The sequence below is a fragment of the Nansenia antarctica genome (genome assembly GCF_963989245.1).
Source record: "Nansenia antarctica genome assembly, chromosome: 2".
NCBI lineage: Eukaryota > Metazoa > Chordata > Actinopteri > Argentiniformes > Microstomatidae > Nansenia > Nansenia antarctica.
The window spans coordinates 65,446,122-65,471,057 of NC_137675.1; the positions used below are offsets into that span (position 1 = coordinate 65,446,122).

Here is a 24,936-nt window from a genome sequence, read left to right on the forward strand (position 1 = left end):
AGATAATGTCACAGCTAAAGTACTGTAGGCCTACATTACCATTTTTTATGAATGGAGAATCCCCTCACTTTTTGAACAATTTGTGGTTGTGCACTGAACTGTTGGGGGAGGTGGTAGTTCCATTTATAAAAATCTAGTGTTTGTATGTACCTCTCCCAAGCATCTAGAAACTGACAGCTTAGCTTACTTGTTGCCAGGCGACTTTAAATAATTGCTGCATTCAAGATAAAAATAATAATATTTGCATCAGTCCAATGCACAATTTCCATTCTATGTAAGCCATTTCACCTGATCTTTTGGCTTCAGAGTTATCTTGGATAAATATAGAGGCTTGAGTGAAAACAACAATGGAAGTGAGTGAACCTTTCGCAATTTTACGAAGACTATGTGACTTGCCCTTTTCCTCGAGCATATTGTGGTAGTGACTGATGTCAAGGACAGTTAAAGGTGATCCTCTATGACACCATATTGAATGAGTGTATGGTGGTTGGCGTAGGGCCAACATCCAGATTTCTTTCTGATAGTCTAATAACACAGGGTGTCCGCGTGCCTTAAATTCTGAACGACGTTCTAAAAATAGCCCATGTTGACGTCACACGGCCAATCACGGATTAGTCGGGCGGGAGGGGTCGGCATGGCCAGTTTGCGAGAGGCTCTTGGTTTATGTTATGTTATGTATATGTTGCACAAATGAGACAGATTTTTATACAGGATAAATCAGACCTATATTTGTTATACAGTGAACTGAACATATTTGATGTAGGAAACACTAACTAGAAGAAAATAATAGATGACGTTATTGGCTGGTCTGAGAAGGCGGGATGAAATAATTTTGACAGATACTAACAGACAAATCACAATAATACAACCATTGGATGAAGTGACGCATAACCAATCAACAGTTGTCTTGTGCTGTCTGTCACAAACGGATTAGCCAATGAGATATGTTCAGGGGTTGGATCTCAGTGAGGCAGGAGTTCCTCTAGCTGTAGTCTGAGGATTAATGGAGGGGACTGTTGATTTTGGCAAGTAAGCCACAGCTGATCTGTCATTGAACCTGGGAAATAATCGGACCTGACACCTATTAAAGGAAGGGCCTACCATCGATTTACAATAATAATAAGTCGAAGAAGTTGATAAATAAGGTTTTATTTCGGCTAAAATTGGAGAGCCACGGCCCTACTGGGGTCTGCACGAGAGCTAGCTCGCGCTAGCTGAAGACGGAGAAGGAGACACGGTTACCTAGGCAGCTGGCTAGCTGGACAGGCTTCGGCCTCCTGGACTGGGCGAGAGAAAGCTGACCGACAACAGCGACAGAGACATCGGGAAAGCCGACTAGCTAGCCAGCTACGTCGTTGGCTAGCCAGTGCTTGTTTGCTAGCTACCCAGCTAGCATACACAGCTAACCCTAGCCTTTTTGCCCAGGATTTTTTTCAACCCGGATAAGGGAAAAGTAGTGGAGGAAATACAACTGACAACCTCACTGTTGGCTAGTTATGACAGATGCCAGATAGTAGCTAGCTACATCAAATCCAGAAATACAAAAGGTAAAAGGCTCGTGAAGAAATTGAAGTAAACTATAATCAAGGGGCTCCCTGTCAGGCTGCAATCATGGGCAACGCGCCCACCGCCAAGAAGGGCAACGAGATGGAGAGCGGTGAGTCTACTTTCTGCCTCCCAAGTTAGCCAGCTAGCTTCAATATGTGTCAGCTAAACTTGCAGTAAAAGGTAACATCATTAGATAGCTATATGACTGCATTAGTTCAAGATATACTTTTTCCTCAGGGTGAACAATAAAGCAAGCCATGCATTATTAGCCTGACTCGTGTTAGAATGTCTTTATTTCAGCCTTCAGGTTTGTGTACTGTCTGTCTGAGCATGTGGAGTTGCATTGGCGCAGGCCCCAGCCGCCCCTCCTCACTAGCCTGTGTTATTGTAGACACACTTGTGCGTTTACGTTACGTTGCTGCTCTAAAAGCCTTGATCTTCGATACCCTAAAAGCCATGGTTAGTTAGTTTGCAGACAGAAACCTCCAGTTACTTCTGGACCAGAGTCTCAAAAGGCAACGCCATTTGACAGATACACGCCCATGCCAGCCAGTTACCCACCACAGTCATCTAGAAAGATGTATTGCCCACCACTGCCTCTCAACACATGACGCCACGTTGGACCACAGTCTAACATTGGCTACACCCTATCTGACTGGCATATGTGGGTATAATGTCATATTAAAGTTTTTATTTGTCCGCAGGACATGATAGTTACTGAGTTTGATGTGAAAATACTCGCTCAACTAACTGCCACTGTACTGATATTCTTTCAGGCTTACCTTTGGTAAGGCTTGGCTGTCTCTCTTATTAACCACCATAAGAGAGGCACACCAGCTTAGGTAGCAGATGTTATCACCTTGAAAACCCAATTTTTAAGCCGATAAACAATCTGAACATACTGTGGTTGTACTTCAGATGCAGGTTTTTGTGGTTATTTCCTATCGAGGATTTAGATGGATTCTTTGTGCAAATGTGTTGTGTGGGCTTCAATCCAGGGATCCCACATAAAAGACCCACGCTTCTATCATAAGGCCATGGTGACATCCTCAAGGTTTCACATCTCTCAGCCAGGGCTGCTTCATCAAAAAAGGGTGTTTCCAAATCACCTCTGCTACACAAGAATAGGTCAAAGGGTGAAAATACATATTTTGATAGTTGCTCACTAAAAGTAACATGATGTATGCTTGGGGAAAGGTTGTGACTGGATCTACACAGGATGACTGGATCTACACAGCTCTTGATAGCATATCAGTTCTGTTTTATTTTTATTTTTTATCAACAAGAGTTCATGCTTGAGTTTGTTATTTTTAATTAATAAGTTCCATAGTAAATTACTTCTAGTGAGAAGTCAGGGCTATTGTACAAAATCCATTCTAGTGCATTTGATAAATAAAAACACAAAATACTCTTAGTCGGCAAAGCATAGGATTACAGCCAGCCTGTATGACTTTGAGAAGCAAAACTTTTTGGGGGGCAGGATGTCTATTAGTAATGGATGTTACTCAGAGGATCCAGAATGTAAACACAAACTAGTGGCCATCAGCCTTGAATCCCACACTACTGTACTTGACTGTAGAAGTGGAGGAGGGTTTGTGAATTGCAGGGTGGTGTGGGGGGGTGCTTTGGCCAGGGCTCTCTAAGGCACGGGGCGGGGTCATATGATGCAGGCGGTGTGATCCTCTCCAGGCTGAACCGTGACGCTGAGGAGTCTCTTGAACATCATGTGATGAAGGGCATTTAGAACAAGAGCAGTTTGTGTGTGTGTGTGTGTGTGTGTGTGTGTGTCCGGCCCTCTTGCTTTTCTCTTAGGCACTCTCTCTGTTTTCTCTGCTCTGCTTCTTTTAATTTGGTTCCATCCATTATTCCTCCACTCCCCACTGCTTTCCTTTTCCATCCTTGCTGGTATTATCTTTTCCACTATCTCTCTAGTTGTCTTGTGTTCCATAGTAGTCTTGTGTAATAGTCTTGTGCTCCGTTATTGACATTGTGGCCTCTAAAATCCATAGGTCTGCCACAAAGAGAAGCCGTCTTTTTCCTTCTTACAGCTGGACCTGTTTTATGTTTCTTCTGTAAAGTAGGGTAGTGCTGCTGGTCATCAGAGCAGGTTTTGGAAAACAGTGTTGTGTTTGCAGTCATAACAATCTATAGTGCCAGAGTGTGCTTGGTTTGAACAGGGATATGCGAATGAGCCTCAGCTGCTTGTTGATGGTAGAGCATATGTGTGAAGAGTGGACAGCAGTTTGCCTGGCTGTAACATTAACCCTTTGTCCTACTGTAACAAGGCCAGAGCTCAGCCTCTCAGTTGTCAAAGCACAGAGCTTTGTTTTGAAATTGTGTAGTATTAATGGAGGATGGGGATTAGCAGGCTAGCGCGAGTCTAAAAGCAGGGGCATTGGAGGTCCTGGCTGTCAGATTTGTTCACATGCCACGCTTCACATCCTTATCAGCCTGATCACTGTGGACCCGCCCTGATCCCCAGAGACAGGTGCAGACCGGGGGTCCAGAGGCCCACACCCGGCTGTGCTATTTTCCACAACGCAGCCGGAGAGTAAGGACAACATGGCAGCTCTCTCTGTGTCTTAGAGACGGAGGGTAGTGAGGGTTAGGGTCTGTCTCAGGTGGACCGGGACCTTCCACTCTGCCCTCCCCTCCCTGGTACGGAGCAGAGAGCTGAGCCTGGGTCCACAGGAAGGAGCAGGGCGGACGGACAGCGTGAGCTGCTGCAGGAAGTGGAGGAGCAGGGAAGGTCCAGCCCAGCCTCGGCACTCAACAGAGCCAGGCTTCGTCTCTCCAACAGAGCACGGCACAGCCAGGGCAGGACTGCTTCAAGTCCCTTTCACCAAAAGAAGATCTCGTAACCAGGAGGACACTCCGAGGTGCAACTCTCCTTTGCCTGACCAAGGATCTCAGGGATTTTCATCCAAGAGACACATTGTTGCAACTCGCTCCACGTCCTATCCTCATCCCGCCTCCATCCCTGGATGATGTCAGTGTTGCACAGGCTGGCGGGGAGGCTGTTCCAGCGTGCTGGCCCCTGTCTGGGAGACACAGGGAGTGGGGAGGGCAGACACTGCCAGCCACAGGAGGAGCCAGAGGCCTACTGCTGGAGTGAGTTACTGACTGGGGTATGAGGTGGAGCCTGTGTCCATGGCGAGGGAGAGAGTGATTGGTTGGGCCGGTGGGAGCTTGAGCAAAGGGAAGGGAGTGTGTGACGGGGGTTATCACACTGTTTGTTTCTGTTTTCCTGTTGATTTGGTGCTAATGTTGGCCCCGAGAATGGGCTGTAAAACTGTTACTCAGGCTGGTGGTCATGTGTGTGTGTGGGGGGGCGCAGATGGACTGTGTTTTGAGACTCTATTTCTGGTTTGATTAGCTTTGGTTTTGGCAAGTTTGGCAGGAGTGTTGTGTGGTGAGGCCAGCACACACTCAGACACACAAAGCTCTTTTTATTCAGTTCCTGGTGTTTGCTCTGTTGCCTGGTGTCGGCTGCGTCACACCAAAGTTACAGGGTAGCCGTTTGTCTGTCTCCCGGGAAACGTGTGGTGTGTCTGGCATGGTTCCAATGTATGAAGTATGAAGTTCCATCGATAAAGTGAAGTCCTTAGCTCTGAAGTCCCAGTAGCTCTTCTTTAGAGTGATGTGTGGTTGGTAGATGAACACCTTGTTCCATTGATATCCCTCTAGGTGGGTACGCAGTAGAGATGGTCTAGCTCTGTGAAATGCATGCTCATTTGGCCCTGTGATGTGACACTCTACCAAGGTGGAGCTATAACTATGTCTATAAATACCTCCCTACTATATCACAGTGGCAGGCTTGTGTTTGTTTCACCCAGCACTTCCTGACCCTATCACGGGGGGAGGAGGAGTGGGGGGTGGTAGTTGTACTAAGCAAGCTCAGATCAGTGGGCCCTATCAGAATTCCCTGGCTTCACATCTAACTTCCCAAAACTAAAAGCCCCTCACTGACAAACCAACTAGGCCTACCTGAAAGCAGTTAGGGATGCTCCGATCTGGATTTTTGGGGCCGATACCGATCACCGATTTTTTTCCTCAAGATCAACCGATACCGATACCGTTTTTTTTTTTAAATACATAACTGTAGGCTTACTGACTGGATAGCCTACATATTTTTAGCTTTTTAGACAAAAGTTTTGATCCATTAGGCACCAAGCAAACGCAGACCCATTTTTATGGCATAGTAAAGGTCTGGCCTATCACCCAGTTAGGGCCTGAAGCCCAAGTCAGTCGATATGGCTGTATAAAAGACATCATAAACGTGGCCTTCATGGTTTACATACTGTTACGTCCTCCTATGTTTTCTGTTCAGTTATCTGTCTTCCCCAGGAAAGGGCGATTTTTGCGATCGGCCATTTTTGCCGATCACCGATCGAGTCATTTGGAGTGAAATCGGCCGATTTAAATCGGTGGCCGATAAATCGGAGCATCCCTAAAAGCAGTACACAATTTCCTTGAGATGCAAACAGAAGGCGGACCAGTCGCAGAAATGCCAGAGCTGAGGACGGAGGTCAGTCAAGTGGATAGGATGTGGCCAGTCACTTCCTCTGGACTTTCACACTTACAGGCGTGGTGTCTGCATCCTCAGTGTCTCTGGTTTGCGTGGCTGTCATTGGCCTTTTCTGCCCTTTTTACTATCTCTTGCTCGCTTCCATCCTCTTCAACTCTGTCCCTCCCCTCTCTCTCTCGCGCGTTTCGTGTGTGTATGTGCAACTTTCCTCGTACTCTGACTTCGGCTCTAATGCCATAGCCTGCAGGCTGTAGCCCATGCTTTCCAAATGAGGTCTGATGTGGCTTGGCGGGCTCCGGAGTTGAGATGTCGGTCAGCACACCTCAAACGAACCGCCTGTTTCTGCGTCAGTGAGCCTCCGAGGCCCAAGGGAGATGGGGGATTGATCTGGAGCATCGATCCTGGACACTGGCACAGCTGAGGGGGGGCTGCATTCGCCACTGAGGGGCATGCTTCTTCTTTTTTGTTTGTTTAGGTGGTTTGTCTCTGCTATGCTTTTATCCTTGGAAAAAAACACCCCATTTGACACTCAGGCTGTTTCATCGCCCAGACGCCAGGCTGTGGCATCTCTTTGGCCCTGTTGTTGACAGAAGATCTTAGAGCGTTGCGATCTGTTGGTCCGACAGGACTCAAGAGTCATGACTTAATTTTCCATAGGAGTTCCTCTCTGGGCTTTATAAACACAACCTGTGGTGATGCCCCTCCCCCTAGAGATCAGGCGTGTGTGTGTGTGTGTGCGCGCGTGTTTTGTGTGTCTGTGTGTCTGTGTGTGTGTGTGTGTGTGTGTGTGTGTGTTTACAGGAGAGGGAGCGGGAGAGAGAACTCTGTGTGCAGAATAAATATTGATACAAACTGAGCATGGTTCCAATTGATCTGTGTGAGTGGAACGAGTGCACAGGACAGAAGCAGTGTTGTGGGCCATTGTGGACCACAGGCTCTGGGCTACAGTGTGAGCTTTGTGACACTCTGAGATACAGGGCAGAAGAGAAAAGTGCAGAGAGAACCGGAGGAAAGCAGGGAGGTTGGAGGCTTATCTGTGGATGGGTGGACCAGGTGTCTGGGAAAGTCTTGGGGAAGGAGCCATGAGCCAGACGCTCTGAGGACGAGGAAGAAGAGGGGGGATACGCAGCAGAGCTGATGTGTGACAGAAAGAGCTCCAGGAGGCTTGCATGGAAGAGGGAGTCGGGCTCGCGGGCTGCAGAGGCAGCAGCAGTGGCAGCAGCTGTGCCAGAGGTGCCCGTAGTCATCCCAGACGGTAAGGGGAGGGTAGAGAGGGCTTCGAATGGGAATCACCTCCCACTACTACTGCGTGGTCGTCATGGCAGCCAGGCCTCTCAGATCTAACAAAAAACGGAGCTTCCAGTTCCACTGCATCAAGTGAATTCCTCATGGGCCTCTGTTGATTTAGCTGTTGAGCTCTATGATAGACAGACAACATTTTACTCATTATTCCCTGGTTCTGGCTCTATGGCGTGGGGCTCCACTTTTCGGAGAATTTGAGCAACATTCTTTTGGGAATGCACTCTCCCAGCATAAGAGGCCAGTATGGTTTCAATCCTTCTCGATGACACTGGCGTCGGGGTAACTAGCCATGTTTGTGTGAACTTTGCTCTCTGCTTCTTTCCTCTGGCTTTTCCCTCTTCTATTGTTGGAGTTGGCGGTCTCTGGAGAGTTAGTAGGGAACTGCCAGAGAGCTGCATGAGTGGTGTGTCTGTATGGTATGTGGTAATTAAAGCCCTCCTCCCAGGGAGAGGAGAGTGGCAACTCTGATGGAATGCAATGGTGTCTTTTAGGATTTGTGGTGCTGTTAGGTGTTGATGACTGTTATTATGGTCTTATTTGGAGATTTGGTTGCATGTTTTTTTTTGGGGGATCACTCACAGTCCAAGCGCTGTACGTGTTTCGACACTCCTCCCCCTCTGTGTCCTATAGCAGTAGTGCTTCCTCCGTGGCTGTGGCAGCCAGTGTCCCCAGTGTGAAAGCGCAGATAGCAGCAGTGAGGAATGGGGAAGGGCTGATATCTGCATGTTCCCACAGCCCTGTGATTAGACCAATAAAGATAACAGACAGAAATGTGCACTTCTGCATGTGGAGCTGTGTTGGTGCTTCAAAGCCTGTCCAGGGGCATGTGTGTGCGTGTGCGTGCGGCTTTCTGTTAAAGGTTGTGCTAAGTCATTATTGAGTTGATGAAGTCTGTTATGCACAGACTGACAGTAATACATTCACACACACACAACGACCACCTCTATTGATTGACTCTGTGCTCCCGTTCTGTCATGGCTGGAGCAGGAAGTATCAAATAACATGAGCTCAGTCGATTTGGCTTTAACAACAGTGGAAATTAGAACAGCCCTGGCTATTGAAAGAGAGGGACGGCCACTAGCTGCACACACACACACACGCATTCCACAACACACAAGCACTTCAAGTTCACCCTCTCTCCAAGATGTCACCGTCCGTTAGCCTCATGGTTGAATGGTCAGGGAAAGGCCTGATAACTCGGCTCATGGCGTTGACAACAAGGTCCTCAAAACCCAACATCAGCATCCTCATTAAGACTTCTGTACACCTAAAAATAAATCAATGACATGGTACTGTACAAGCAGTAATAATTAGGTGCTAATGGGTTGTGTGTTTCGTTTACAGTGAAGGAGTTTCTCGCCAAAGCCAAAGAAGATTTCCTCAAGAAATGGGAGAATCCAGCGCAGGTGAGACAGAAAGAAGAAGGTGTGAATGAATGAATGAGTTTCCAGGGCAAATTAGTTTGAAAGTCAGGAGAAGCCTGAGTGAGATGCGTAGCAGTTGCAGTCAGCTGGCAGAGGCAGGAGCAGCAGGAGTCTTGTCACGAATGTTGAATCAACAGTGACTATAATTGGGGGATTGCTGGTTGGTAAGATTTACAGATTGACCCGCTAATGCCAAAATCTACCCACATTTGCCGGGTGTACATTTTATGCCCTGAATGTTTCAACCAGACCTGTACAGTGCACACATGAGAAGACTCGTGGAAATCAACCCTCTCACTCTATGTAAGAGGGTGTATGCCCTCTGCTGGATGGAAAGGCAAAAATGGGTCTTAAATATAATGATGACAATGACAACACCTCTTTTTACATTTGGCATTTATGGAAATATGATTGTGAATAATGGCACATAACGGCACAGATATTTTATTTGATTGTTGCAAAGAGGTCAGTCTATTTGGACCCTGCTATTAGTTTGAAAATATTAGAAGCACATCAGCGTACTTTTCACTGTGGTATGTCACATAGTAGTACATAGGAGTACATATCCTCTTGGGTCTTCTTGTGGGAACAGTATGTCTTTTTGTTCTCCTGTTCTAAATGACCTTCTCTACAGCAAACTGCAGCCCTGGACCAGTTTGACCGTCTGAAGACCCTGGGCACTGGTTCCTTTGGTCGGGTCATGCTGGTCAAGCACAAAGAGACGGGCCAGCATTTTGCTATGAAGATACTTGACAAACAGAAGGTAAGTGGGCAGTGGATGGCATGCTGTCTTCACCCCTGGTCCCTTTGGGAATAGTCCTGTTAGCCATTTCTATCACCTCTCCCTGCTTGACAAAGTGTGCTGCTTTGTCGTCGTCCCCCCCCCTCCAGGTGGTGAAGCTGAAGCAGATAGAACACACGTTGAATGAGAAACGCATCCTGCAAGCAGTCAGCTTTCCTTTCCTGGTGCGATTAGAGCACTCTTTCAAGGTACTGGATATTTGCGTGTGCGCCTGTGTGTGTGCGCGTGCATTTCTCCCACCTCCCTCAGTCGTTCTGTGTGTATGGATTGGCCAGGCAGGATGGTGGAGTTGATAACTGTCAAACATCTCTCCTCTTTCCCTCTGCAGGACAACACTAACCTGTATATGATAATGGAGTATGTTCCTGGGGGCGAGATGTTCTCACATTTAAGGAGAATCGGCAGGTTCAGGTGAGCCTGGTAGCCCGAAATCCCAGTCTCTGCTGGAAACCACCCCATAGTTACCCTGACCTCTTTTCCATACCTTCAAATGGACCATATCACAGCCTTACAGTCAATATTGTGGCGTGGACCTGACCCACTGATCTCTCTTGCAGTGAGCCACACGCCCGTTTCTACGCCGCCCAGATTGTACTGACCTTTGAATACCTTCACTCACTGGATCTCATCTACCGAGACCTGAAGCCTGAGAACCTGCTCATTGACCAGCAGGGCTACATTCAGGTAAGAGAACCCACACATCACCAGGGCTACAGCCCTACAGGTGTGCTCAATGAAGACCAAGCATGAGTGTATGAGTGTCATCTTAACAACGTAAAATTGCCCTTTATGTTTTTAAAAGCAGATGTCTTTCTGCACAGTTGTTACCAATAGTTCAATGGACATCATAGCACTGTTACATTATAGCTACTAGCACAGAGCTGGTGTGGATGGTGTTACATCTGTCCCCTCCATCTGTGTCGCAGGTAACAGATTTTGGATTCGCAAAGCGAGTGAAGGGCCGGACCTGGACGCTGTGCGGCACTCCGGAGTATCTAGCCCCAGAAATCATCCTTAGCAAAGTGAGTGGCCATCGTTACACCACTGCCATCATACCCCACCATGTCAACACCACACAACAGCACAACAACAGCAGGGCTGTGTGCCAAACAAGAGCAGCTCAGTTTTCACTACAGCATAGGGGCACCACAGCCGTGCCACAAAGGTCACCTTACTAAAGCAACAACCCAGTTCATAGTGACAACTGCTGACTATGAGAAGAATCAACAATGGTTTTTCCCTTATGATACATTGTGCTTTCTGTGTATTATTAGTTGTGCCTTTGGCAAGAGGGAATTTTCTGACTTCCCATCTTCTTTTCATTTTCTCTCTCTCTCTCCCTCTCTCCCTCTCTCCCAGGGTTATAATAAAGCTGTGGACTGGTGGGCTCTGGGGGTGCTGATTTATGAAATGGCTGCTGGCTACCCCCCCTTCTTCGCAGACCAGCCTATTCAGATCTATGAGAAGATTGTATCGGGGAAGGTGAGTCGAAAGAAACCTGGACAACACTCTCTTCACATGATGAAGTTATTGGCTTATACACAGCATTCTGTTCAGAGTTTACCTCTTCCATGCCTCTGCAAAGTAGGGTAGGACGGTTTCCAATTTTTGATGCCGTTAAACCGTCCCAGAGAAAGACCACAGTTTTTCGGTTAACCAGGATTCAAAATGACATTGTTGAGCCGCCAATTTCAATCAAATAATGGAGCCCTGTACTATACTACAATACATGTCGAAAACACCGGAAACACAATCGCAACACAATTAGACTACTTCATAGTTTCAATATAAGTGGTCGCTGGAATGCGATTTCTTTTCAATACATTATTTGTGCATTTAAGACACAGGCACAGACCGAAAGGAAATTCAACCAGCAAACATCATATTCACATCAGCAGTGCAGCGGCAACTTCAAAGACACAGAGTGGAGATTCCTTATTTGACAGCATCGAGACAACACAGCACCGGGAGTCTGCCCAACCAGGATAATGCCATTACTCCAAAATCACCTCTCAACCTGTAATCAAACAGCCAATCGTCCCCAATGGACAAAAAGCTGTGAATATGCAAGCCGTATTCCATCCATTAATACACAGCTTAATGCGCACACACCGGTAATCCTACCTGGCTCCTGTGATTGGCTGCGGCTGCGGCTCCCGAAGTAGTAATAGTTCCGTGATTTATCTCCGATGGTCACTTAGCTAATCTCCTTTCCATATGATCCTTGATCCACTGCACCATCCGATGTTGTTTCTTGTAATGTGTTTTTTTGTTGACAAAATGTAGCGACTAACTGGAAACAAATGTAAAGTCGCTGAGAGGCTGAGGTGGGCCTTGTTTACTGTCTGACGCGCTACCAAAACAATTAGTATTGTATCCTTTGCGGTCTGTAGCGGTCTGCAATGTACCCCATCACAGTGAGCCTGAAATTTGCATCACACAGCCTCGTCAACATTTGCTGGCTCGCCCTTGTCTTTCGGTCGGAAACCAAAATGCGTCCGTATTGCAGAAGATTTTTTTTTTTCAGGGACCGACTAGCTTCACTAATTCTCCGTTCTGAGGAGAAGCTGTCACGTGACGTCTTTTTAGACAGTTAATTTATTGACATTACCGGTACATTGTTTACAAAAATCACTTTCATACCATCTTCAACCACACACTCTAAGGCGTAAAATAATAATATCAATAAATAAATACATGCCCATAGGCACAGATCTAGGATCGTCTTACCCTCTCCCAATACTAATCTAAATCTTCTGGGGAGAAGACGTACAGAATAAGACAGATTAGTGTCTGGAGTCAACTTCATCAGACTCCCCCAGATGTGGACTGACCTCTGATCTCTCCCTGTCTCCGTAGGTGCGCTTCCCCTCTCACTTCAGCTCAGACCTGAAGGACCTCCTGAGGAACCTGCTGCAGGTGGACCTGACCAAGCGCTTCGGCAACCTGAGGAACGGAGTCAACGACATCAAGGGCCACAAGTGGTTCGCCACCACAGACTGGATCGCCATTTACCAGAGAAAGGTGAGAGAGAGCATGCCTGCCTGTCTGTTTTCTTTCCACTGGGCACAGTCACAATGTATCCACTGGAGGAATCAATATTTGGTGGAGAGACTTTGAGCACTGTCAGGGTTCGACAGTAACGCTGTTTTACTTGCCCGGAGCAAGTAAAACCTTTGCAGGGTTTGTTGGCGCGAGCACGATCCCGGATATTTTTACCGGTGTGCAGGAAGAACAACAGAAGGCGCAGGCGCGAGACTAGACTAGATGATCGTGAGTGAAGATATTATCAAAGCGTACGCGCCTGTCGATCACCCGTACACTTTGATAATATCTTCACTATTTTCTATGAAAAAAAACAAGACACTTTCTAAACGTGTTCTCTTAATAACCAGCTACTCTGATACTAGAATAGAAATGGCTTACGAAGTTCGTGTTCGCGCTTGTGTGTACGTGTGTGTGTGTGTGTTTGCTGAGCATGTGAGGAAGATGGAGAGAATGATGAAACTTTTGATGTTTAGATTTTGATGTTTAGATTTGATTCGATTTTGTTTCCTTCCTTCTTGCTAGTCTTTGCAGCCTAGAATATGACACACCCACTGACGACGTCGCTGTTCTACGTTTTGGTTCCCGCTTGAGAACCACTATTTTCTGGTTCCCGCTGTGAACCAACTTTTCAGGCTCCGAACCAATTTATTTTTGGTCTGAACGCGCCGGCCGGTTCCAGACTTGGTTCGCGAATGCGAACCGGAACGGTTCCTTGGCGGTGTGAAAGCCCTATGTGAGAACTTATCGAAGAACACCCAGCTAGCAACCACGCCTAACAACCAAGCTTGAGCTAGTGTCAGTCAGAGCCTGAGGTAAAAGAGAAATTCTGCTATGTCTGCTGTGTGTCGTGATCATGCATCTTAAAATCTTTACTTTTGTGACTTTATGGGGAAGTGTAAATTTAACACTACGTGGTTGGAGAAAAGCACATTTAGTGCTTGGTTGAAACCAGTGGAGGGGAACGTTTTTGAAGCCCGCTGCACCTTATGCAAGAAACCAGTGAAACTCTGAACATTGGGGCTGAAGGCTTTAGAATCGCATGGTCAGTCAGAGAAACACAAGACCCAAGTGAAAAACAACAACAAACGCCTCTCTTCGTTGTTCGCCCCTGCTTCGGAACATCAAGTATGTCCAATATTATGTAGCATTAGCCATTGCGCTACATCAACCCTAGAAACGGAGGTGCTGTGGACGCTAAATACTGTGAAATTTGTCAAATATTCTGAGGAGAGACCGCAGGGAGAGGTTGGCTGAGCTTGAGATCATTGAAAAGGAGATTGTGGCCAAGGGAGCAGAGGATAGAAGGATCAGAAGATAGCTCTTGTCACACACACACACACACACAGTTCAGAGTCCAGTTCTTAGCAGACCTTTTTTGCAGGTTTTTGCAGTGTTGGGGACTTTTAATTTCCTTCTCATCCTGGTGTATACACACACACGCAGTTCAGTCCAGTTCTTTGCAGACCTTTTTTGCAGGTTTTTTGCAGTGTTGGGGACTTGTTTAATTTCCTTCTCAACCAGGTCTACACACATGCGCACGCACACACACACACAGAGTTCTGTGTACAGTTATGTTCAGTCATTGTTCTTATGTTGAACGTTAATAAATGTAATTCTTGGACTTCTTTCTTCTTTCATAGCAAATTTCTTTTGCCAGCATAGCCATGAAATAGGTATTCTATTAAAAGTTATCTTAAAGTGGTCTTAAATTTAACCTGCAGGAACCCTGTAGTACAGTGGTCACCAACCTTTTTAAGCCCAAGATCCCTGACCTCAGCCTTGGTGAAGGCAAGATCTACCTATTGAAGCGTTGAGAGAAAAAGACAGCTAAGATTGTACTTTTATTTGCCTGTATTTTAATTACATGCAATGCTTTGGTCCAACATTAAAATGTATGCAATTTTTTTTGACTGACTTATTATTATTCTTACTTATTAACATTGACAAACATATTTACAATTAGCATTTTATAAAGTAGAACAGTAATGTGGACTTTCTCAGTCAGTGCTAAGTACAGTCATCTTATGCAGCATCACTTTTCACATGCTCACTCAAGTCAGTGTGATGGCTGTGGCTGGATACTGTCTATAAGTGCTGTAGTTTGGCTCATAGCTACTGACAGCCAGTCTGAGACAGTCTGTGAGGTGTCTGTCAGTAAGGCGGCTCCTGTACTTTGATTGGATTATTTTCATCTACTTGTAAACGATTTTTAAAAATAAACATTGTTTATTCATAAAATGCGGCTGACATTCTGTCGGTGCCTATCAGCATTCATTAAAAATCCTCCAATACAATAAACATTTTATCTGTGTGTGTGTAAAATTCACTGTGAAAATACATAGGGGAAGGAGTCGGGGACGCCGGCCGAATGGCAGTCCAAATACTTTTGGCTTACACGTGAGCTGTAGCAGCGCTCCAATTGGCTGTCTCCTATTCCCCGGTCGGGGCGCAGAAAAGTGCAGATTATAGGCTTACCTAGGCTGCAGCCTAGGGCCACTACCACTAGGGGGCCACGACGGCCACCTAACATTGGATACAACATTTTTTTTTAAATGCGTGAGACTTGAGAGCCCTGCTAAGTTAAAAAAATAATAATAATAATAATGCAGCTGCGCCGACCAATGTAGCAACAGAGAGACAGACAACAAGGAGAGGAGAGCAACAGAGAGACAGACAACAAGGAGAGGAGAGCAACAGAGAGACAGACAACAAGGAGAGGAGGGCAACAGAGAGACAGACAACAGGAGAGGAGAGCAACAGAGAGACAGACAACAGGAGAGGAGAGCAACAGAGAGACAGACAACAAGGAGAGGAGTGCAACAGAGAGACAGACAACAGGAGAGGAGAGCAACAGAGAGACAGACAACAGGAGAGGAGAGCAACAGAGAAACAGACAACAGGAGAGGAGGGTAATAGAGACAGAACTGAGGTGAGGTGAGCAACAGAGATAGTTCAGGATGATAACAAACAGTTCAGTATGACAGAGACAACTAATAGAAAGACAACTGTATGATTATAGAGTTTACATGTTCAAGGAAATATTGTATGATAATAGAAAGGTACACTTTAATTTAATTAAAGAAGTAACAAAGAACACATTTATTATCACAATTGCATTGTGTTCCATGTCTTTCTCCATTGAATAAATAATGCCTAGTTGAATGGCTAAACAAGACAACTGTCTGGACAGTACTGCTAGAATTATTCACCTTACCGCTGCACAGATAGACAAAGGGTATAAGTCCATTCTGTTAACATTAGGTCTACTCTGCTAACAAAGACTATTCCAGTTGATTTGTCAGTTGTTGTGCATTATATTTTTGTTGTGTTTGCAGTTTGCCCTTTAATAAGTTATATATAAAAATAATTAAGTTTTATATATATTCTCATGCTAAAATCGACTGTAAATCCAGATTTTAAAGTTGATATTCTTCCCCGTGGAGCATGCCCCCATAACCTGTGCCCCACCCAACATTTTTATCACCAGCCGCCACTGATATAAACAGTTATTTATATCTGACAGCAATTCAGTGTACATATGTCAATTTATACATCTTAGTATTTTCTCTTTGTTTGTTTGTTTCAGGTGGAGGCCCCCTTTATTCCCAAATGCAAAGGCCCCGGCGACACCAGCAACTTTGACGACTACGAGGAAGAGGAAATCCGAGTCTCCTTCACAGAGAAATGTGGAAAGGAGTTTGCAGAGTTCTAGACCCAACCAGGAGTAGCGGAAAGAGACAGGGATGTAGAGAGAAAAGGGGGGAACAGAAGGAAAGAAATTGGAGGAGAGGTGATAAGCTGGACTGCTAACTTGCATTTTGTAATGACGACATCAACAATGTAAAATCCCCCCAATGAAGAGAGAGTGAAAAAACGAGAGGAATGACCTGAAAGAGCCAGCAGTGTTGCCTTTTCTGATTGTTTCTCACTTGTTACTTATCCATTTAAAGTTTTCCTTCTTGTGTTTGTGGCAGGGGTTGAAGGGGCAGGGACACCGTCCTCTCTCTTCAGTTGATTTTGTATCTCTGGAGGCATAGTGACACATTTTGAGTCATTGCAGGTTAAGCCATTGATGTTCTGTACTGGTACTGAATCTGGTAGGCTCCTCCTGAGTGGGTCCTCTCTCCAAGCTTCTCAATGAACGAGGGCATCTCATCCTTGTTTTTGTAATTCTCCACTCAAGTCCTATCTTGTCTCCCCGATCCCTCCTCTGTCTTTCCGTCCTGAATCTGTCCAAGCAATACCAAGTCCAACAGATGTGCCTCTCATAATGCCAACTGGTTGCAAAACCGTGTCAAAAGCATTGGTGCAGAGCTTTGGCTATGGTGGCATCAGCCCTTGTGCCCTTTCTAGTTGAAAGCTTGACACTCTGCACACGCCTTTGGCCGCTCGTTGTGGCATGATCATTGGGTACAGAGGATTCTCTCACCGCTTGCAGTTCAGGCAGTGCTGACCACTTTGATCAGAGTCACTATGATTTCTCTCTACAAATTTCTTCTAGGTCTTACTCGTTTTCAGGACCTGTGAAAAATAGTGTACATGAGCTCAGCATTTCTAATGTTAATTAAGTCTGTCTTTTCCTCAGCTGAATTAATTAGTGCATTTTCAAGCCCTTTTGATGATCATCTTGTCCTTTCAAGTCAATCTCTGTGCTTGTGTGTTACCTAGTGTTCAAGGGTGGGGTAAAAGCAGTGATTTGGCAGTGACTAACATTATGATCACACACTCCTGACTATTGTTTATTTAATTCATAGAACATTTATACATGTATGTTGATATATTATAGAAAATGTAAATATCCATCTCTTTCCGATATTGTCTCATAGCTGTGAAACCGAAATGAAGATTTCAGAAATAAAAAAGTATGAATTCTGCCAAATTTGCAAAGTAAGGACATTGCTCAAGCAAAAATGTTTGTCACAAGCTTCGAAGGTGGTGGATTTTAAAATGCAGGAAAAGTAGCTAAATGTTTCAGCAAATGGTGCATGTTATTTTTGTACAATATCACTTTTAAAAGAGAGATGTCAAAGAAAGTAAAGCTCTGTTTTGCAGTGAGGTACCTGAGATTGTGGATATTCTAGTGATAGTTGAAACTGACTCTCGGCTAACCTTTGTAAGGATGGATCAAGGCCCAGTTTTTATCTGCCAGAAATCATGGGTGGTTGTCTTTTTGATTCAGTGTTCAATTGGAGAGGAAGCAGTATACTGATTTAATCATGTTAATTCACCAGCTCTACTCACCTTGCAGTTTTTTTTCTTTCTCTTTGTCTTTACTTGTATATCCCCTGAAGTGCAACACCTTTGAATGGACTGTAGAATATTACACTGTTGAAATATGAGACTGGAACGGGGGAACTTATTTTTCTTTGCCCTTCCTGAGAAAAGTATGTATAACAATCTGATGTAAGGGCACTGTAAAGCAGTCCTGTGAATTTATTTTTTGCCAAGTTATCTTTTTGGATGCAAGACAATCGCAGCCCAAATCTAGTGGCTGGTTTGTAGACAAGAGGTGCGATAACATAGCACATGATCTTGGTTCAATTAGTTCTAAAACAAGATAAAAAAAATAATGTATTTAGTAACCAACTTAAATGTTATCATTTCCTATATGAAGATAGAAGAACCATACTGTCCCAATAGGAAAGCCAGTCATTTGGGCCTCAAACAGTCCTCATGAAGGTGCCAGACTTTGTGCACCTTCTAGGAATTTTGTCATCAGGTATTGAAGTATAGCTTAGAGTCTGGTGGCAGTTTATACCATTTTAATTGTTTTGGCAGTCTAGGTAATTGAGATTTAATCCAGGTTGCCTCTGAATGTCTTCAGTGGTCCACTGAAAAGACTATTTAAAAGAAAATCGTGTATTAAGTGGGAATATGGATTTCAAGGCTGTTTTGGGACAAGATATGTTATGTCCTTTTTAAAATTCACATCTCTCAGAATTGTATGGTTGTTCTTGCGTGTGGCAGAAAAAAAATACAGAAATGCAAGAGATGTCCCAGACCTATGATATATGTTTGAATTACCATTTGAGATTTGCAACCATTCAGATTCCACACCCAACTGATATTTTGCTAGGCTCATTGTGTATCCCTTTAGTCTGTATGAACATCACTAGGAGCAGTGGAGAGCCACCGACAGGTATTCAGTCACCTCCACTGCCTTACTAAAATCCTTTGAAGCACACCTCACTTCTCCAATCATGTCTATATTTAAAATGTTTTTTAAACTGTGATAATGCTTGCCTATTTCAGACTACAGAATTGGTAATTTAATGGTTTGCAAATAATTTAAAAAGACAGATTTTTAGTCATTGGGCCTGCAAATGGTTACGGTTTTGTGCTGGGAAAAAGAAAATCAGTGATGGTAGGTGAGAGGATAAATTCATTGATCCACCTATGGCACTGAAGGCATAACAACCCTTTTATGTTTCCCATGACCAAACCTCTTGTTAATTAAATTGTTTGTTCTTCATGTTTCTAATGACTACCACTCTCCCTGTCATTATGATTCTGTCCAGCAGCTTTTCTGTGCTCATCTTTTCACTTTTGTTTGCCTTTGTTTTCATCTAGTTTCCATACACTCTTCATATGAACATTTCATTTGTTCATCATGGAGAAAAAGTTAGTTTACTTTTCATATTTTCTAAGTGTATTTTCAAAAACGACTCTTCCCCCCCCCCCCTCCCTCCTTCCCGACTGATGGGGTAGTCTATTGTACCTCTCGGAAAACAATACTGTATATCTCTGCCTTTGAGAGTCTTAACTATCTTACTTTCTGGAGAACTTGACGGATACCCTTAGGACACGAGTATGTTTAAAAAATAAAACAAAATACATAAAGTAATATTTTGCAACATGTATCATTCCAATAAAGTTTTACTTGTTAAAATTAAAATTGTATGACTGTTCTTAAACCCACACTAATATAAACCTTGTTTTTCTAACAGAAAGCTGTTTAATGTGTGTTTGTAGATGGTGCAGTGATATTTACATTTTCAGTGGTGCAAACTTGTCACCTTTAGGTGAAATTCGCCGTTTTTTCCTCAAAATAGGTGACCTACGTGAATCATGCAGATCTGCAAAAAAAATATTTGGGGGGGGGGGGGTCTACATCTCATCCAAGTCACATGATGCCCAAGCTAACATCTTCCTGTCTGCTAAACTCTGCTGCAGTTGAAATAAAACGTCTTAAAAAGTTCTTAAGATGGATGTAGAAACATAAGAAGTAATCAAATAAAATAACATAGAAGTTACTGTATGTCTATGTTGCGATAACTTCTCAACAGGAATTTACAGGGTTCGTTCAAACTATCGTAATTCTTGAACTATATGTGCAATCGAAAAAAATCCAACAGTTTCTGAAAGCACAGAAGTTGCACTCTAGCCATTTAGGGTTATTACGGTAGTTCACCAAAAAAACAAATGCACTGACCTCAAAGTGTCGGAGTGATTTGAAGAGAAGCAGTATTTTAGCGGTGTTTTATACTTTAGTGAGTTTCTGTACATACAGTATATGTTTGTGATTGTGAAATGTCACAAAGACCATCTAGGCTAGGGTAACCAATCCACCTAAAAGTTTCATCGAGGACGACGATGTAAGTGACGAAGGACTGATTTCTTCTTCTGAACCAGGGTATGGAGGTTAGTTCTAGCGAATTTACCTGATAGAACATCGACATGCTAGAAACACATAACTACACATAATTAGATGATCATTATAAGTATTTAGTGATTGTTAAACTGTTGTTTATTATATCGAGTGGGTACTTTACAACTTCAAGTTTCGTGTTATGAAAAAAACGAGTCGGCGAGTGGTTTGCCCTAGGCTGCGTTCGTAAATTCGCTCTGGAAATCTGATCAGCAGTCGTGGAATGCCTCTTGTCCAATCAAATTACTTGGTCCCTTTATGACGTTGAGCCCAGTGCGCAGAGCGAATTTACGAACGCTGCCCGAGACTGTCTCGGGTCCCCCTTTACCTCGCTTTTAACCTGCTGCTACACTGCTTCTATAACATCAGGATCAGACAAAGGGCGAGACTTTCAAAATAAATTTTTTGAATGGCTTCTGTGTGCTTTAGACTTGCGTAGAATCGATTTTATTTTTATTTAAAAAGTCCGACCGGAATATGTATTATTGTCGCCAGACCCACTGCGTGGGAATACGACGCGTGCAGATGAGAGACAACATATAAAACAAAACTTATCGCACACTTATTGCTCGTGTAACATTGGTTAAGCTGCGCCCAAAACCCCGATATTTTGCCACGTGAAATGATAAGACAAGAGGCCTCGATACGATAATCGCCGTAGGAGGCGATTCGACTGTAGGCATGTGAAGTTAGAATTTCTTCAAACTTGCAGTGGTAGCAACGGTATGTGTGGTTTAGTAAATATAGTGTGTGTGTGTGTGTGTGTGTGTGTGTGTGTGTGTGTGTGTGTGTGTGTGTGTGTGTGTGTGTGTCCTGTGAGAGGTGTGTGTGTGTGTGTGTGTGTGTGTGTGCCATATCTCAGTATGTAGGCTATGCAGTGTAAGTGAGTGTGAGTAAGTGTGTGAGTTTATTCTGTTATTTATGCTATTATATCTAATGTGTTGAGAAGCAATGGAAATGAATCAAGAAATTGATAGAGTAGGCTAACTTACATTATCATTGTTCTATATGCAACAGAACAGATCACCCAGCATTGCTAATGAAAAGAATCAATGAATGTGAGTCTAATACCAATACTTGCTCAATAGGTCTTAAAATCTATTAAAAGTGGTCTAATAAAGGTCTTAAATGTAACTTGTTGAAACCTGCAGGAACCCGCATAATTATTTTGAGAACAGGTTGCTTACATTAATTATGAGGGTGTTAAGGTCAGGGCACAAACAATTTCTAGAGTAACGAAACTTCTCTGTTCTTTCTCTGCTGTTCAGTCTAGTGTGTGCAGCAGCATGGCAGAGAGCACGGACACAGTGAGTTGTCCAATCTGTCTGGATCTACTGAAGGACCCAGTGACTATTCCCTGTGGTCACAGCTACTGTATGGGCTGTATTAAGGGCTGCTGGGACCAGGGTGACCAGAAGGGCGCATACAGCTGCCCCCTGTGCAAGGAAAGCTCTGTCTCCAGGCCTGTTCTGAAGAAAAACATTCTGTTGGCTGAATTAGTGGAAAAGAAAGAAAAGAAGACACGTTCCCAAAGAAAGAAACAACGAATGGAAACAGAACTCCAAGCTGCTGGACCTGGAGATGTGGTGTGTGATGTCTGCACAGTGGAGCCCCTAGACTTTTGGGGGCCCTAAGCAAACAACATTATGGAGGCCCCTGGTAAGGGTCTTAGGCGGGTGACGATGTGGACATTTTAAAATGTATTTATTTCCCTGACACTAAAATATAATACGGTTTTACGAAGTTCGCGCATATGCGCGCGCTCGTGTGTGTGTAAGTAAAAAAACTGTTTGAAAGACTAGCGTCTCTTTTACAAAGGAGCCCTGGCCAAGACAGCCACAATACAACAATTACATTTGACATAATAAAAGCACATAAAAACATGCAAAGCACATTACATAAAAACAGTAAAAACAGTAGAAACAGTAAAAACAGTACATGACCACAGGTACAGTAGCACACCTAGTACACATTGCGACATACTGGACCACAAGTAGTATACAAATTACATGCAACATGGAGCATGTAAATGATGCATGTAAATGCATGTAAATGATGGATCTTATCATGAATCATTTTTAAAGGCTTTAATATAGGCTACATGATGTATTAACTATTTGTATTTTGTACCCAGATGTCAAATAAATACGTAACAAATGAATAGTTAACTTTAAAAAAAATAACTGCCCCGCTGAACCAATGAGAAGGACGGGGGGGCGGTGCTTCCCATCGGTCCGGCCTATCAGTGTCCTAGATTTGCCGCTCTCTCCGGGCGGCACATAGAATCCGTTCTATGGATAAAGGTCTCCAGACGTTTGGAGCGAGAGCAAAGCGGAAGTGGAAACGGCTGGCACCGCGAGACTAACCCGCTATCAATAAACTACAATTCATCAGAGCAATTGCGCGTCATCTCCCTGTCATCAGAATGATCACGCCCCTTTTTGGGTGATAGAAGCGGAGAAGTTTGACTGGCGGTCAATGGGAATGTCTGGTCTTCGCTACTTTAATCCGATAACATAAGAAAACCGTAGTGCTTTTTAGATATTAGGAGCCCAAATCCGATGGCCAGTTAGGCAAACTATTATATAGTGTCGTTGCCGATCAATGATCGACGTCGTTATATAGAGAAAATAATGAAATAGGGGTTGATTCACCAGAGCAGTCATACGTCATCTCCCTGTCATCAGGGATTTGTAGTTCTTCATTTGATTTGCCGTGTAAATCCCCAGACTGCCCAAATCCGATTGCCAGTCAGGCAAACAATTATATAGTGTCGTTGTCGATCAATGATCGACGTCGTTATATGGAGAACATTTATGAAATAGGCAATGAATATGTGCCCAAAGGCCTGAGGTGTTGTAGGAGGTATGAATATGATTTAGGGGGTATTTAGTATAACAGGCTAATGGGTTTATTGTGAGTTTACTTTGATTGTTTGTTTATTGCCTAGATCTCCGTATTGAGAAGTCATATGGTTATGGGGGGTGATATTGCAAGGTAATTTAAGCACCTGCGCACCTTGCATGGCGGTAGTGGAGAGAGAGGGGAGCGATGTATTTTTGTTGACCGCATTATACTCATATTCTATACGCATAGTTTGTTATTTTTCTGGTTTTGATCGCTTATGGATTATTTTTGTACGTCGCCAAGTTTGATTGTTCTATTCAATAAATGCTCTAAAACGTACTTTTCATCTCAGCGGATTGTTTGGCGCGTCATACAATTACCAGCCAGACCCTGGTTGCGTCTCTCAGCGACTTTTTACTTTTGGCTCTATCTATCTATCTCGCTACAGGTGTCATATAACCCTAACCCATATCCTGTCATATAAAAGTACCTTATTGAATCTCCAGGTAATGTATTTCTGACATCCATCACTTTTGCTGTCGTTAAGATACTTTATTTTTCTGTTTTGGTAGTCTGTCCAATGTGACAATTGCCCTCCTCCACCGGCCCTAGTTTTGGATCTAGCTTGCTGTTCATTATTTTCATGATAAAACGTCATAACATCTTCATATACACCATACAGTAGACACTGAACAGTAGACATAAGACATGTTCATAAATGTTTATCTTATATGTGTATATGTTTGTGAATATGTGAATATGTTTTCTGTTTTTTTGCACCTTCGGAAGAGCCACTACAATTTCATTGTATAGGCAACTGTACAACGACAATTAATTCTATTCTATTCTATACAGGATAAATACTGATTAACAGTAGGCTACTTTGGCAAATGCCCATTGAACAGATTTATTTATTATACTATCTTAAGAAAACTAATGTAACACTCCCATCTGAAAAAAAAAAAAATGTGAAAAAAAAAATTTGTGAAAAAAAATTTGGAGGCCCTTTTTGTTTGGTGGCCCCAAGCAATTGCCTTGGTTGCCTCTATGGACGGGGCGCCTCTGTGTCTGCACTGGGAGAAAGCAGAAAGCCCTCATGTCCTGTCTGGTTTGTCGGGCCTCTTACTGTGAGACTCACCTCCAGCCTCACTATGAATCTCCTGTCTTTAAGAAGCACAAGGAAGATGGTCAGTTTGCCGTGTTCCATGTTGTCAGCAGAAAGGACTGAGAAACAGGTAAGAACCAGAGCTTCTCACTGGGGACTCTGATACATGTTGAACAGATCGAACAGAAAAGGACAATAACTTATTTTGATTGAGGACAAATTGGACAATATCACATCATTGTACTTCCAGAGATCCATAGTCTCTTCCACACTACTGTGTTTGTGTATTGGAGAGGGTAAAGGATGTTGGTGTTATTGTTTTACAAGCTGGTTCTTGTCAGATAGGGAGAATGATTAACTCATAACACCCTGCATTTCCTGTCTGGCTTTCTATTCTCTCTGTCTGTGTTCCAAATGGCATACTAGCATACTGCATACTAGCATACTCAATGAGTATATACTGCATACTAGCATACTCAATGAGTATATACTGCATACTAGCATACTCAATGAGTATATACTGCATACTAGCATACTCAATGAGTATATACTGCATACTAGCATACTCAATGAGTATATACTGCATACTAGCATACTCAATGAGTATATACTGCATACTAAACTCATAATAAGTATGCCAACACCAGCTGACCGTTTACACCGTGATTTACTACCGACGTGTGC

The 24,936-nt window shown here is 43.8% G+C and overlaps 1 protein-coding gene across 2 annotated transcripts; it reads left to right on the forward strand.

The window, feature by feature from the left end:
- Nucleotides 1-1,035: 1,035 nt before the first annotated feature.
- prkacaa (protein kinase, cAMP-dependent, catalytic, alpha-a) lies at nucleotides 1,036-19,508 on the forward strand. 2 transcript variants are annotated; one of them, XM_080523790.1, is made up of 10 exons: nucleotides 1,036-1,657; nucleotides 8,723-8,784; nucleotides 9,437-9,565; nucleotides 9,694-9,792; nucleotides 9,933-10,015; nucleotides 10,162-10,288; nucleotides 10,531-10,626; nucleotides 10,964-11,086; nucleotides 12,464-12,628; nucleotides 16,239-19,508. In XM_080523790.1, the coding sequence occupies exons 1-10, from the start codon at nucleotides 1,612-1,614 to the stop codon at nucleotides 16,362-16,364; spliced, it is 1,056 nt and encodes a 351-aa protein (XP_080379916.1). In that variant the 5' UTR covers nucleotides 1,036-1,611; the 3' UTR covers nucleotides 16,365-19,508. The 2 variants fall into 2 exon arrangements, with proteins under 2 accessions (XP_080379916.1, XP_080379915.1); XM_080523789.1 differs by lacking the exon at nucleotides 1,036-1,657 and adding an exon at nucleotides 7,075-7,331.
- Nucleotides 19,509-24,936: the final 5,428 nt, after the last annotated feature.

Excerpts from the sequence above, each read along its gene's own strand:
- prkacaa (XM_080523789.1), top strand. The coding sequence starts at position 7,214 with ATGTGTGACAGAAAGAGCTCCAGGAGGCTTGCATGGAAGAGGGAGTCG. Across the intron at positions 8,785-9,436 it reads AATGGGAGAATCCAGCGCAG|CAAACTGCAGCCCTGGACCA; the intron begins GTGAGACAGAAA and ends CCTTCTCTACAG. Across the intron at positions 9,793-9,932 it reads GATTAGAGCACTCTTTCAAG|GACAACACTAACCTGTATAT; the intron begins GTACTGGATATT and ends TTCCCTCTGCAG.